The sequence below is a fragment of the Notolepis coatsorum genome (assembly GCF_963971535.1).
Source record: "Notolepis coatsorum genome assembly, contig: SCAFFOLD_58, whole genome shotgun sequence".
NCBI lineage: Eukaryota > Metazoa > Chordata > Actinopteri > Aulopiformes > Paralepididae > Notolepis > Notolepis coatsorum.
Window position 1 is genome coordinate 817,399 of NW_028173062.1, and position 15,592 is coordinate 832,990.

At 47.7% G+C, this 15,592-nt stretch overlaps 1 protein-coding gene across 1 annotated transcript in view; it reads right to left on the reverse strand.

Annotated features, from left to right (window-relative positions):
* Window positions 1–15,592, reverse strand: part of LOC311247909 (T-cell leukemia homeobox protein 3-like) — a gene marked incomplete at both ends in the record, with an annotated part of 98,635 nt that overhangs the window by 77,469 nt on the left and 5,574 nt on the right. The window contains 7 exon segments of the mRNA XM_084338892.1: window positions 14,668–14,675; window positions 14,677–14,694; window positions 14,696–14,752; window positions 14,755–14,793; window positions 14,796–14,825; window positions 14,828–14,854; window positions 14,856–14,917. Coding sequence (XP_084195018.1) covers window positions 14,668–14,675; window positions 14,677–14,694; window positions 14,696–14,752; window positions 14,755–14,793; window positions 14,796–14,825; window positions 14,828–14,854; window positions 14,856–14,917 — 241 coding nt within the window.

A 15,592-nucleotide genomic window follows, 5' to 3' on the forward strand; every position in this document is an offset into this window, starting at 1 on the left:
ACCTCATCTCCTAGTACCTACTGTACTACATGAATGAAAACAAAACACCCTTGCACTTGACCAGGCCCCGCCCCAGTGGCCCACTACAAGACACCGGGCGTGGTCACCACTCACCCTTCCTCTTTTTCGTTTTCCATCATGGCAGTTGTTTTGCGCCCTGTGTAACTAGTGTTAGCGAGTATGAAGTGTAAAGAGAAATTGCGCAATGTTGTGTATTCGCCGAAGATTCGCCAGCCCCTGGAATCTTCTCGGCATGTTCCAACGGCACGTCGGGTCTGTCCTGGTGTTTCCTCGTCTCTTGGCAGCGGTTCGAGGGACAGCGTGCGATGTTTAGCTATCGAGCTAACTCGCACACAGGTAGGCTCTGTGCCATCAGGCATTAACGCTGGTGTTAGTAATACTGCTTGTTGTTCTGTTAGACAACCGAGTTGTGTATCGGCGCAAGGGGCAGGATGTCTGGGTGAACGTCCCTCTGAGTTGGACGTTTTCCAGGCGATCTTGGAGAGCGCTGCTAACACTAATGCTATAATGCTGGGTCACTGTTTTAATGTTCCCCGCCGTGGGATGTCACCGCTTTTCCCTCCTCTTAACCGGTTCATTGATGAAGGTCAGTCGGTAGCTAATGTGGGGGGTTTTGCTGAGACTTATTTACCCTTTTTACGGGTAAATGGGTTGACAACAGGGCGCAAGGCAGGTGTGCCGTGGCTAGAAAGCCAGGTAGCATCGATCCTGTGCCCCGGCGGGGTTGAACGGTGTCCCACCCGGAAGCCGACGCTTGAGAGCAGGTCGACCCGGCAGGTGGCAGTATGGACTGATGAGAGTTATACTGCCACAGGATGGAATTTAGCTGCGGCCAGTGTTGTGGCTCAGCTGATTGTTTTTCTGTCCACATTAGCGTCGGGTAGTGGGGCTACAGGGCCAGCCGACGCTGAAAATATCTTGTGTATTTTTGGGGTTATAGAAATCTTGAATCAGTCGCAAGCTATAACTGCAGGGAGGATCAGGATGCTATCAACACTTGTTAATAGGCATCTCTGGTTGGAGCATTCTTCCCTTGGGGAGGAAGAAAAGTTTCTTCTCCTTAAGGCTCCTCTTTCCGCGGAAGGACTTTTTTGTCGTTCTGCGGGAGCGCGGTCGGTTTTTGACCTGGGCCCCACACCACCTCACGCTATGCAGCCGGAGGTGAGAGCACGGCCTCGTCAGCGACTATGGCGAGGCCCTCGACAGGCGGCCATGTTTCCCCCGCCAGAGGTACCCTGGGCGTTAAATCAACAGGTGTCTACAAAGCCGACAGCCTTGGCGGCCGAGGGATCGGCTACATTGGATGAGCACGGCCTAAGAAACCGTCGCCGTCCTGCCGCGAGCAGCCCGCTCTCCGATCACTCTCTCCCCCAACACCAGCGGAAAAGGGGCTCTGATTGTTTTCCTTTGGCTGCGGGCCGCGGGCCTTCATTGAAGCGCATGCGGCCCCACGTTTCACTTCTCATGAGGACAGAGGCTGACACCCAGTTGATGGCTGAGCCTGGGTCTGTCCGTGAGAATGTTGTGCTGTCACGTGGCTCCCTCGCCACGCGTTATGCATCTGCGAGCGGCGAGCCTGTGTTACGTCTGTCACCTTCGATGGTGGTCAGCAGGGGGACTCGAGGCCTCTTCGAAAGAATGCTCAGCGCGGGGGTTCCCCGACCTCGCCTTCGCCAGGCCGGGTATCACGTTGATGTCTCCCACTCCTGCAAGATCGGCAGTGGTCTGGCAGGCGTGCGTGATTTGGGTGGTAGTAATATCACTGCAGGGCTACGGTGTGTGGGAACCCATGGGGGCCACACACCTTGCATGTCTAGCTACGGAACAACTCCTCAGCATGTTCTGGAGGGGTGTTCAGTGGGGGAGCTTTTGTCACCTGGTTTGATGTTAGCTTCTCCCGTATCAAACTGGCCCTTTCTGTCGGGGTCCCCCCTTGGGTGCGATTGCCTCGTGTGTTGTATCAGGGACCGTCGTCCCGATTCCACGGAACGCCCTGCCCGCACGGTTGGCGGGTTCAGAGTTGGCTATGACCAGCGGGACCCAGTTGGCGGCAGGTGAGCTCTGGGATTATTGTCACATATGGCTGCAACAGTGCCGTATGTCGAGGTGGATGGAGAGAACGTTGAGGCGGGGGCTTGTCTTGCAGTTCGCACAACCCCACCCTCCGTTTTCATGTTTGGTGCAGACCCTATTGTCAGGGTCGGCAGCAGTGACAGCTCTGGCCGACGAGATCCAATCTCTGTTGGCGAAGCAGGCCGTAGTCGTGGTCCCGAGAGAGGACGCGATGTCAGGCGTCTACTCCCGTTATTTTCTGGTGCCCAAAAAAACAGGAGGTGTCAGACCTATACTGGATCTGTCTGCATTCAATCGTCTGATTGTGGCGAGACGGTTCAGAATGTTGACCGTCAAACACCTGTTAAACGCTGTCAGGGTGGGGGACTGGTTCACCTCCATAGACCTGAAGGATGCGTATTTTCACATCCCGATTTACCCTCCTCACAGGAAATACCTACGGTTCCTGTTTCAGGGCGTGGCGTACGAGTACCAGAGGTTGCCGTTCGGCTACTATCTGGCCCCCCACACATTCACCAAGTGCGTACAGACCGTGCTGGAGCCTCTATGTCGTCAAGGGATACGAATTATTTTCTACCTCGATGACATTCTGCTCCTCAGCCGGTCGGAGGAGGTCGCCAGGTCTCATACCAGGCTGGTGGTGTAATTTCTCACCAAGCTGGGTTTTGCTGTGAACTGGAAGAAGAGTACGCCTCTTCCCAGTCAACAGGTGGAGTACTTGGGCTTGGTTCTAAGCTCAAGGCCCATGAGGGCAACCCTCTCGGAGCAGCGGCGAGTGGATATCCTCGACTCGCTCGGGGGTTTCCGTCCTGGCGGGACGGTTACAGCGCTGTATGTGATGCGCCTGCTTGGTATGATGGCATCTGCTCACTCTGTGGTCCCTCTTGGCCTCCTCTTCATGGAGGAGGATACAGAGGTGGTTTTCCAGTATGAAAATAGACCCGGCGAGGGACAAGTGGAAACGGTTGAAGGTTCCCTTGTCAGTACTGGGGGATCTCGACCACTGGGGGAGGCCTGGTACCCTCACCAGCGGGGTCCCCATGGGCAGCAGGCGGTCACACATCACGGTCTTCACCGACGCCTCCCTCACGGGATGGGGGGGGACGTGTCAGACCAACGCAGTGAGGGGCAGCTGGACGATCCATGCTGCCCGGTCTGCCATGCACATCAATGTGTTGGAATTGAAGGCGGTCCTCCTGGTCCTCAAGCGGCTCGACCACTTGGTGATGGGCGAGCACGTCTTGGTCAGGACGGATAGCATGACAGCAGCGGCGTATATCAACAGACAGGGTGGAGTACGCTCCATCCGTCTGCACCGGGCGGCGTTCGAGCTCTGGCTGTGGGCGTCTCGCAATCTGCGCAGCCTGAGGGCGCTCCACATCCCTGGCAGGGACAATGTGGGTGCAGATGTGATGTCGCGGGCGGTCCTTGTTAGCAGACAGTCCCACCAGTGCCCCTTGTGGTTCTCGGTCAGTCGGGGGGACGATCCTCCCTTGGGGGTGGATGCCTTCTCGATGTATCCATGGCCGCCCGGGCTTCTGTGCGCTTTTCCTCCCATACATCTGATAGGTCAGTTGTTGGAGCGGGTACGTTGGGAGCGCAGGACCTTGATCCTGATTGCGCCGGACCGGGGCGCAGCTATGTGGTTCCCGGTCCTGATCCAGCTCTTGATAGCCCCGCCGTGGCCTGTTCCTTTGTCGTCGCGGGCCTTCTCTCAAGTGCACAGGTCTCTGTGGCAGTTCCCTGTGCTGGGCCAGCCGCTGATGGTTTGGCTGGTGAGAGGGTGAGTCTGGAGAGGATGGACCCTTCGGTGGTTGACACCATCCGGAACGCGCATTCTCCCTCCACTATCGCGCTTTACGCGGGTAGGTGGCGTATTTTCCAAGAGTGGTGTAAGGTGGGGGGCCGTGACCCGGTGTCCTGCCCCCTGGACGCTGTCCTTACCTTCCTTCAGTCTATCCTTGATAGACTGGCGGCTTCGACGGTGAGGGTATATGCTGCGGCTATATCCTCTTGTCATGAGGGGTTTGAGGGCGTTGCGTTGTTCAGCCACCCTCTTGTGAAGCGTTTCCTGCTTGGCGCTCTGCGCCTTAAGCCAGTGAAATGTTCTCTGGCTCCGAGTTGGGATCTTCAATTGGTCCTCGATCGGTTGTCCAAGGCCCTGTTTGAGCCTCTTGAGCGAGCGCCTTTGGAACAGCTGTCATTCAAGACTGCGTTCCTGCTGGCCATCACCTCCGCTAAGCGCGTGGGTGAGCTCTGTGCTCTCTCGGTGCGGCCTGAGTGTCTGTCTATTCGTTTCGATAGCGGTGCCACTCTGAGGCCTAATCCAGTCTTTGTGCCAAAAAATATCCGGAGTTCTTTCCGCTCCAGGGATATTATGGTTCAGGCGTTCATCCGCCTTCTCACGCTAGTGAGTTAGAGGCGAGCCTTCACCTGTCATGTCCGGTCCGGGCTTTGGGGATTTACCTCAGCCGTACTCAGGACCTCAGGGCTACCGATCAGCTTTTTGTCTGTTACGGTGGCTCTCGCGCTGGTAAGGCACTGTCGAAACAGCACCTGTCCCATTGGTTGTGCGAGGGCTTTGCCCTTTGCTACACGTTGGCTGGGCTGGCCCCCCCTGGGGGCGTCAGGGCGCACTCCACTCGTGGGGTGGTGGCCTCTGCCGCCCTGTTAGGAGGGGCCTCGGTGGAGGACATCTGTGCTGCGGCCTCATGGTCCTCCCCGGGTCCCTTCGTACGGTTTTACCTCATGGACATGACTGGGGATTCTGTATCCCAGGCGGTTCTGAGGTCTGGAACCTCACCTTCTTCCCGCCTTTCGGTGGGTTAGCAGGGATGTGTGGGTGTGGACCACGAGGTGTTGTGTCACACGTGGTCCCGCCTGTGCTGTGCGTTTGGAGGTTCTAGTTCCCTCTTTTCGCACTTGGGTGGAGTTGACTGCCGCACCCTCTTCACTAGGAAGGAGGGGTGACGGGACTCCCCTCCCCCCTGATGTGGGCTTACGGGTCCTAAGGGGGTACATTTGTCGGGCCTCGCGTCCGCTCTACCCCATATCTCGATATGGCTTAAGAGCGGGAGGCGATGCCAGTACGAGTATATAACGATAGGTTATGTATATAACCTAGTTATATGAGTACTGGCTAAGCGTCCCGCTCTTAGCGTGCCCTGAAGTCCCTTGGGGTTTTTTTTCTGATGGAAAACTCTTCCCGAGGAAGGGTGAGTGGTGACCACGCCCGGTGTCTTGTAGTGGGCCACTGGGGCGGGGCCTGGTCAAGTGCAAGGGTGTTTTGTTTTCGTTCATGTAGTACAGTAGGTACTAGGAGATGAGGTATATCTTGATATGGCTTAAGAGCGGGACGCGATGCCAGTACTCATATAACTAGGTTATATACATAACCTTTCGTTAACCCTTTCACTACCACACTACCACACTACAGAAGGTTAACCTTTCACTACCACACTACAGAAGGTTAACCTTTCACTACCACACTACAGAAGGTTAACCTTTCACTACCACACTACAGACGGTTAACCTTTCACTACCACACTACAGAAGGTTAACCCTTTCACTACCACACTACAGACGGTTAACCTTTCACTACCACACTACAGAAGTTTAACCCTTTCACTACCGTACTACAGACGGTTAACCTTTTCACTACTACGCTACAGAGGATTAACCCTTTCACTACAACACTACAGACGGTTAACCTTTCACTACCACACTACAGATGGTTAACCCTTTCACTACCACATTACAGAAGGTTAACCTTTCACTACCACACTACAGATGGTTAACCCTTTCCCTACCACACTACAGACGGTTAACCCTTTCACTACCACACTACAGATGGTTAACCTTTCACTACCACACGACAGAAGGTTAACCGTCTGTCGTGTGGTAGTGAAAGGGTTAACAATAGTAAGAGAAGAAAGGGCAAAATGTCGCAGGTGGAGAAGCTTCTCAAGCTGCTTCAGACGCAGCTCCTCCATTAGCCACACATTACTGTTAACAGCATTATGATGATCTGATTTGCTCGCTGTTGATTTGATCATATGCTTGTTACTAGTGTGGCCATCGCACAAAGACATCCCTCATGCACGTCCTCCTTCAGGTGCACACGCGCACACACACACACACACACGTGCACACGCACACACACACATACGATGTCACACACACACACACGTACACACACGCACAACACACACATGCACGCACACACGCACACACACACACACACACACGCACAGGCACACGCACACACACACACACGCACACACACGCACACACACATGTCGTTTATTTTTAAATACAATATTTGAATTCATCAAATACAAAAGGACATCCCATTTTTATCCAATTTATATCAGGGCTGAAAAATATCATAGTTTGTCTTGTTTGAAATATGATAGTGTGTATTTGATTTAACACTGAAATATGATAGTGTGTATTTGATTTAACACTGAAATATGATAGTGTGTGTTTGATTTAACACTGAAATATGATAGTGTGTGTTTGATTTAACACTGAAATATGATAGTGTGTGTTTGATTTAACACTGAAATATGATAGTGTGTGTTGGATTTAACACTGAAATATGATAGTGTGTGTTGGATTTAACACTGAAATATCATAGTGTGTGTTTGATTTAACACTGAAATCTGATAGTGTGTGTTTGATTTAACACTGAAATCTGATAGTGTGTGTTTGATTTAACACTGAAATATGATAGTGTGTGTTTGATTTAACACTGAAATCTGTTTAATCCATGTAACAGAAGGCCAGAGGGAACTCTAGCCTAAATGTAAAAACATATGCAATATGGGGAGAGAAATGTGTTTATATTTGTAGAGCCTGCAATTACTTTATAAAACATACTTACATATAATTAGTCTATCAGTTAATCAGCTAATCAGTTAGTTAGATAGTACATTATAACACTACCTTATGCATACTGCACCTTATGTGACACTGTGAATACTGTATTTTTTCAGTTAGTTAGTTAGTAGTAAATTATATTGACTTATTTGTTTACACTGCTTGTGTTGTTTTTACTACCTGTACCCCCCCCCCCCCCCCATCCCCCATGCTGCTATGATGCCTGAATTTCCCCAAGGGGATCAATAAAGGAATATCTTATCTTGTCTTATCTCATCTTGTCATTTTAAGGCACTGTGAACCAAACGTAAGTATTTGAAGAGTTACGACACTTTGAATAGTAAATATTTTAACAAAATTGCAGGCCCTTATATTGTAAACAACAACAACAACAACAACAACAACAGCAACAACAACAAAATTCAACCAGGAACTTGTCAGGGAGCTTTCTAGCTTCAAATGAAGTTCCTGTGATCAAAATGTTTCCTGTGATCCAGTTTATTAGTTGTTTATTGACTTATATACCATATAAAATATACCATGTAATATTTTCACATCCGATATTGAAATGTCTCTCCAAGGATTACATAATACAACTTTAAAATGACATAGTGCAACTTTAAAACGACATAATACAACTTTAAAATGATATAGTGCAATTATAAAACTACATAGTGGAACTTTAAAATGGTGCAACGTTAATGAAGTTTGGTTTTCAGCCCAACCTCTCAGTTTCCTCCCTATCTACAATCCACACCAGTCAGCAAATGCTTTAGACTTAAAGACTTTAGATGAAAAGTTAATTATTTTGCCTTTAAATGATAAAGTAATCATTAGCTTTTGAAAAGCGCTCTCTGTCCCTTTAAGAAGGTGACGTGTCCTAATCTGATTAGCCGCTCATTACTTCAACATGGCTGTAAACAACTTAGTTTATATTCTCTCCACAGGAAGCAGAGTCTCAAGATGAGTGGCTCAATGTTGCTTTAGACAGCAACTTTACAAAAAGCATTTTAGTCGCTGGGGTAATTGTGCTTGGTCAAGAGAAATGGTCTGAGAGAAACACAACAAATGGAAGCTAAGCAGAATATTTTGTTCCCTCAACTTGTCTAAAGCCTCATCTGTAGTCAATCATACTTCTTCAAGTGTTTTACAATAAAAACTGCAAAAAGCTACAGTAAGCATTTTCTACCACAAGCAACATTCAAACATTCACTGTTGTCAATTTGTGACCATATTTTACCAAGAGAAATGGAATGACAGTTTTGAGTAAAGGCAATAAAGATGTTCTCAGAAAATAATTAGTTTCAGTTTATCAAATAAGCATAGTGTAAATAAAGTCAGAGAGAGAGAGAAACAGGGAGTGGGAGAGGGAGCGGGAGAGAGAGAGAGACTGTACAACAGACCACATTCTCACCCTCAGCACCCTAATCGACAACCAAATAAATAAAAATTAAAGCAAAGTATACTCCTGTTTCGTTGACTTCCAAAAAGCTAAGGGCCCTTTCTCACTCACTGCTCTGGGTCGAATCAGAACCGGCTCGCATCAGAAAAGGGTGTGTCTGTCTGAGTGAGAACGCTGTCCCCCGTCCCCGCCCCCCGCTGATTCGTCCCTGGGGGCGCTGAACCTGGGCCGGTGAAATAGGTGGTCTCGGGTGCGCACTAGTGGGGGCGGGGGGCGTGACACACACAACGTCGCATGTGGAGCCTCACAGCTCAGTGGATGAAAACATGAAGCCACGTTACAAAGCACAAAGCGCAACACTTCCCTGGCTCGCATTAGGCCTGGCAATTTTGTTTGCCATTGCTATGTCTATACATTGTTCGAATGCATTTATTTCTATTAGACCAGTGGTGCCCAACCAGTCGGCCGTGGTCGACCAGTAGATCAATGACATGCAATATAATTGCCACAAGCGATGGGATAATGTTAGCTTCTGAACAGGCTAAGCTAACTAGCGTTAGCCGTTAGCTTAGCGTTAGCCGTTAGCTTAGCGTTAACCATTGCTGTCTACTATACTTTCTTGTTCAAATGCATTTATTTCTATTAGACCAGTGGTGCCCAACCAGTCGGCCGTGGTTGACCAGTAGATCAATGACATTCAATATAATCGATGCGAGCAATGTTACTAGTAAAAGGCTAAGCTAACTAGCGTTAGCTTAGCGTTATTGTTAACCCTAGGGTGACCATATTTTGATTTCCAAAAAAGAGGACATGCCCCCCCAGCCTCGAGATACTTAATGATACTCAGGCATGCGTTGCTCATAGGACGACTGGTTGCACTATGTTTTAATGACGCCGCGTGCGCACGCTCCCGCGCATGCGCATAGATGTTCCCTCGCATAGCACAGACTAAAGACAGTGCCTAATTGCCTCTACGAATGGAATGTAACACATTTCATTCACAAGTTTTGTGTGAATGTATCTGAGAACGTATTTGAACACACCTGACGACCGGCCATATTGTTATGCAAAGTAGTACTTAGCGAGTTGGCGCATCAGTCGGGTGCAGCGCATTCCTGTGTGCACGCGTGTGCACATCCGTGCATGTGCATGCTTCTGCTCACAGACTGGTTGCACTGCACCCGACTGAATCGAGGTCCCATGAGCAACGCATGCCGATACTCAACGTTTACTCAAAGATGCATTATTGTTTTAATATATTTAAAGTATGCCTCCTCTCTATGGATATACAATTATTATTTATATTATTTTACTGTATATAACACAACACTATCTCTCTATAACCAAAGACACACCAAACCAAAGTTAACAATCAGCATGCTTGATGATTATGCCAAGAATTATCTGACAAATCTCAATGGCACAATAATTACTTAAAAATCAACCTGTAACAAAATAATAGCTCTCTTTTCAAGTCTTACTGGACAAAAATAAATAACAAAATATATGAAATAATAGAAAATAGAAAATCCTGTTAAAAAATATCTTTTTCAGACAAATCGTTTTTTTTGCCATGTTTCAATGAGATATTATGCAATGGTTTCTGCTGTCTCATTTGGTGTATTTAACCTCGATTCATTTTGTTTGCATGCCACCCATCTTCCAGTCAAAGTACTATTATGATTGGGAATATTGTCACTGCTCCGTGGTTACTCCTGTCTGTAGAAACACCACAGTACTGGATTTGATTTGAGTGCTTCATGTGTGACATCAATCGAGTCGAGTGGGGCGCTATAACACATTGGCTTCGGATTTAGTGCGCGCACTAGTGAACTTCGCCTCCCATTTGTTCCGACGGGTCGGTACATTTGGAATTTCTTCTGCAGTTCATCTGTAAAAGTACATTCTTTGGCATTGTGAATGTGAGCTGCGCTCCACTCTGTCCCCTCTTCCTCTGTTTGTGTGTGAGTGTAGTTGTAGAGCCGCCCACAAAGCTTCTCAGGGATTACGTCACACACGCAACAGATTACCGTAGTATTCTGTGCAATGCGCCAGTCAATTTAAGTATATGCAAACGGTCCGTGAAAGCCGGACATTTTCATGCATTTATAAACCCCCCCCCGGACGGCCCGGACAGGGCGTGAAAAGAGGACATGTCCGGCCAAAAGAGGACGTTTGGTCACCCTAGTTAACCCTGCAAAACGATCAAAAGCGGACTCTACAACAGAGTTCCATTCGTGAGAAAAGGGGGGTGGGTTATATTGACAAGGTTCAAATATAACTTCATATTTATTAGTTATTTGTTTCTTTATATCAACATCCAGTCTCCAGTCTTCGTGTTAACACTTCCTGTGTTTACATTTCGAGCATGACATCATCGACTACGGCAAGCGTACAAGCTCAAAACGCAAACCGTAAACAAAACCCAGAGCGCACCAAGACTGAAGTGTGTACACAAACTAGAGGGGGGAGAGGGGGGGGGGGGGGGGAGTTCGGCACAGAACTCGGAATGAGGACGGCACCGAGCTGATTCGACCCCGATGTTGAGTGAGAAAGCCCCCTTTTAAGACTCAATTTGGCACGAGGGTCTGCTGTACAAGCTGTTAGAAAGTGGCATTGGAGGGGAAACCTACGACCTCATAAAGTCAATGTACACCAACAACACATGTGCTGTGAGGATTGAGGAAAAAGACACAGACTTCTTTCCTCAAAGCCGTGGGGTTAGAGAGGGGTGCAGTTTGAGTCCAACCCTCTTCAACATATATATCAATGAACTGGCAAAAACATTGGAACAAACTGCAGCACCTGGCATCCCCCTAGCAAACACAGAAGTCAAATGCCTACTGTTTGCAGATAACCTGGTGCTGCTGTCCCCAACAAAAGAAGGGCTACAGCAGCACCTTGATCTTCTGCACAAATTCTCCCAGACATGGCCACTGACAGTAAATCTAACCAATCCTAAAGTTATGATATTCCAAAAAAGGCCCAGCCTACAACAACACAAACACAAATTCCTCCTAGACACAATTTCCCTAGAATACACAAAAAACTACACCTATCTCGGCCTAAACATCAGCGCCACAGGGAAATTCAACCAAGCTGTGAACGACCTGAGACTGAGAGACAAAGCAAGAAGGGCTTTTTATGCTATCAAAAGGAACATCAAGCTAGACATTCCAATCAAAATCTGGCTAAAAATATTAGACTCTGTCATAGAACCCATTTCCCTGTATGGTTGTGAAGTCTGGGGCCCACTTGCAATCCAAGACTTCACCAAATGGGATAAACAGCCAATTGAGACTCTGCATGCAGAATTTTGCAAATCCATTCTCCGCACCCAACAGAAAACACCAAATAATGCATGCAGAGCAGAACTAGGAAGATACCCATTAATTATCAAAATCCAAAAAAGAGCATTTAAATTCTATAATCACCTAAAATAAAGCTACCCAGACACACTCCATAACAAAGCCCTCACCTACAGAGAGACCCTTGAGAGATGCCCACTTAGCCAGATGGTTCTATCGGACTCTGCTCACAAACACATACATAGCCACCAGACAGAAACCACACTGGACTCAACCAAATGATAAGAAAACAAAGAGAAAACTATTTGACACATTGGAAAGAATCAACCCAAAACCAGAGCAAATTGAAATGCTATTTGGCCCTAAACAGAGAGTACACAGTGGCAGAATACCTGAGCACTGTGACTGACCCAAAACTAAGAAGATCCTTGACTAGGTACAGACTCAGCGAGCACAGCCTAGCCATTGAGAAAGGCCGCCATAGGCAGACCTGGCTCCCAAGAGAAGACAGACTGTGCACCCACTGCACACAAGAAGAGGTGGAAACTGAGCTCCACTTCTTAACAACCTGCCTACTATACCAAGACATCAGAGACATATACTTCAACAGTGCCCACTATACCAAGACATCAGAGACATATACTTCAACAGTGCCCACTATACCAAGACATCAAAGACATATACTACAACCTGCCCACTATACCAAGACATCAGAGACATATACTTCAACCTGCCCACTATACCAAGACATCAGAGACATATACTTCAACAGTTCCCACTATACCAAGAGATCCGAGACATATACTTCAACCTGCCCACTATACCAAGACATCAGAGACATATACTTCAACCTGCCCACTATACCAAGACATCAGAGACATATACTTCAACCTGCCCACTATACCAAGACATCAGAGACATATACTTCAACCTGCCCACTATACCAAGACATCAGAGACATATACTTCAACCTGCCCACTATACCAATACATCAGAGACATATACTTCAACCTGCCCACTATACCAAGACATCAGAGACATATACTTCCCACAAATTGCAAACACCCAAAGAGACTTTGAAAACATGGACAATAACTCAAAACTCCCATACCTACTGGGAGAAATACAACAATGTGCAAACACAGCAGCAAGATTTGTGAGCTGCTGTGACAAGAAACGGACATCCAACGGAATACAACCACCATAAAGACTGTCAATCACACAATAAAATCCTTCTGTACTGTACTGATTACTTCTGATTTCTCTGTTTGATTGTTTTGTTTTGTTTGGAGCTGCATGCAGGAGTAGTACAGAGGGTGGGTGACCCTTACTGCCATTTTGTCACATTTTGAAACATAGTAATAATATATTGTTTATAATACTGTATTTCCTCAAGTGATCAAGTTCTGTACTGTTCTGAGAGATGGGGAGAAGGAGAGAGAGAGAGTGAGAGAGAAAGAACTTATACTACTACATACTACAACTTTAAGACTACATACCACAACTTTAAGACTACATACTACAACTTTAAGACTACATAATGCAACTTTAAAACTACATACTACAACTTTAAGACTACATACTACAACTTTAAGACTACATAATGCAACTTTAAAACTACATACTACAACTTTAAGACTACATACTACAACTTTAAGACTACATAATGCAACTTTAAAACTACATACTACAACTTTAAGACTACATAATGCTACATTGAAACTACATACTACAACTTTAATGAAGTTCTGTTTTCACTATAAACCCCTAACATTACCTTTAGCCCCGCCCCTGTCCCAGCCCTGACCTTTAACCCTGCCCCTGTCCCAGCCTTGACCTTTAGCCCCGCCCCTGCCCCAGCCCTGACCTTTAGCCCCACCCCTGCCCTGACCTTTAGCCCCACCCCTGTCCCAGCCAGACAAACCTCTCAGTTTCCCCACTATCTGCAATTCACACCCATCATCGCGCGTATAATCAAGCGTATTCCCAATTCAGACAAATTTAAGGAAACTTCTAAATACTACAAACATGGTAATCCGTTAGACTATAAATGAAAAGTTAATTATTTTGCCTTTAAATGATAAAGTAATCATTAGCTTTTGAAAAGCGCTCTGTCCCTTTAAGAAGCTGACGTGTCCTAATCTGATTAGCCGCTCATTACTTCAACATGGCTGTAAACAACTTAGTTTATATTCTCTCCACAGGAAGCAGAGTCTCAAGATGAGTGGCTCAATATTGCTTTAGACAGCAACTTTACAAAAAGCATTTTAGTCGCTGGAGTAATTGTGCTTGGTCAAGAGAAATGGTCTGAGAGAAACACAACAAATGGAAGCTAAGCAGAATATTTTGTTCCCCCAACTTGTCTAAAGCCTCATCTGTAGTCAATCATACTTCTTCAAGTGTTTTACAATAAAAACTGCAAAAAGCTACAGTAAGCATTTTCTACCACAAGCAAAATTCAAGCATTCACATATTTTAGCAAGAGAAATGGAATGACAGGCAAGAAAGACGAAACAGGGAGAGGGAGAGGGAGAGAGGGAGAGAGAGAGAGAGAGTGAGAGAGAGAGAGAGAGAGAGAGCATGAGAGAAAGAGCGAGAGAGAGAGAGTGAGAGAGAGAGAGAGAGCGAGAGAGAGAGAGAGAGGGAGAGAGAGAGAGAGAGTGAGAGAGAAGAGAGAGAGAGAGAGAGAGAGAGAGAGAGAGAGAGAGAGAGGGAGAGGGGAGAGAGAGAGAGAGTGAGAGAGAGCATGAGAGAGAGAGAGAGAGAGAGTGAGAGAGAGAGAGCAAGAGAGAGAGAGAGAGGGAGAGGGAGAGAGAGAGTGAGACAGAGATGAGAGAGCATGAGAGAGAGAGAGAGAGAGAGAGAGAGAGAGAGAGAGAGAGAGAGAGAGAAGAGAGAGAGAGAGAGAGAGAGATGAGAGAGAGAGAGAGAGAGAGAGAGGCAGCATGCAGGAGTAGTACTGAGGGGGTGGATGACCCTTACCGCCATTTTTGTCCTGCGGTTCTGGAAACCAGGTCTTGACCTGCGCGTCGGTCATCTTGAGCGCCTTGGCCAGCGTGGCTCTCTCTCCGCGGAGGCCAGGTACTTCTGCCGGTGGAAGCGCTTCTCTCCAGCTCGCAGATCTGCACCCGGTCTGAACGACTGTGCGCGGCTTTTTCCTCTTGGGCGGGAGTTCTGTTCTGATAGGGGTGGCCGATCCTCCGGGTGACGGAGAAAGGGCGAGAGAGAGCTGCTGAGGTGGGGTGTGAGGGTGAGGGGGAGGGGGAGTGAAGGGGGTGAGGGGGAGGGTGGGGGGTGAGGGGGAGGGGTGAGGGGGGTGAGGGGTGAGGGTGGGGGGTGAGGGGTGAGGGGTAGAGGGGGAGGGGTGAGGGGGAGGGTGGGTGGGGGTGAGGGTGAGGGTGAGGGTGAGGGTGGGGGGTGGGGGTGGGGGTGGGGGTGAGGGTGTGGGGGTAGGGGTGGGGGTAGGGATGAGGGTGGGGGTAGGGGTGAGGGTGGGGGTGGAGAGAACATTTGGATAATTTAAATGTTAAAGTGATCAGAGTGCCACGACACAATAACACCTCTTCAAACTCTCTATTTTGTTTCCGTATTTGTATTTGTACATTTGCATGTAGCCTATTTTCTCAATTTAGGTTGTCAGGCCCATGTGTGATAACTGTCCAAATTATAAACAAACCAACAAACAGACAGAACAGCACAGTATTGTAGGACAACTGGAGACATAACACTGCTTTTAGAGTAAAGGCCTAGAAACTCATATACCTGCTAACCCTAACCCACCAGACCTCTACATAACTAACCCACCAGACCTCTACATAACTAACACCACCAGACCTTTACATAACTAACCCACCAGACCTCTACATAACTAACCCACCAGACCCTCTACATAACTAACCCACCAGAC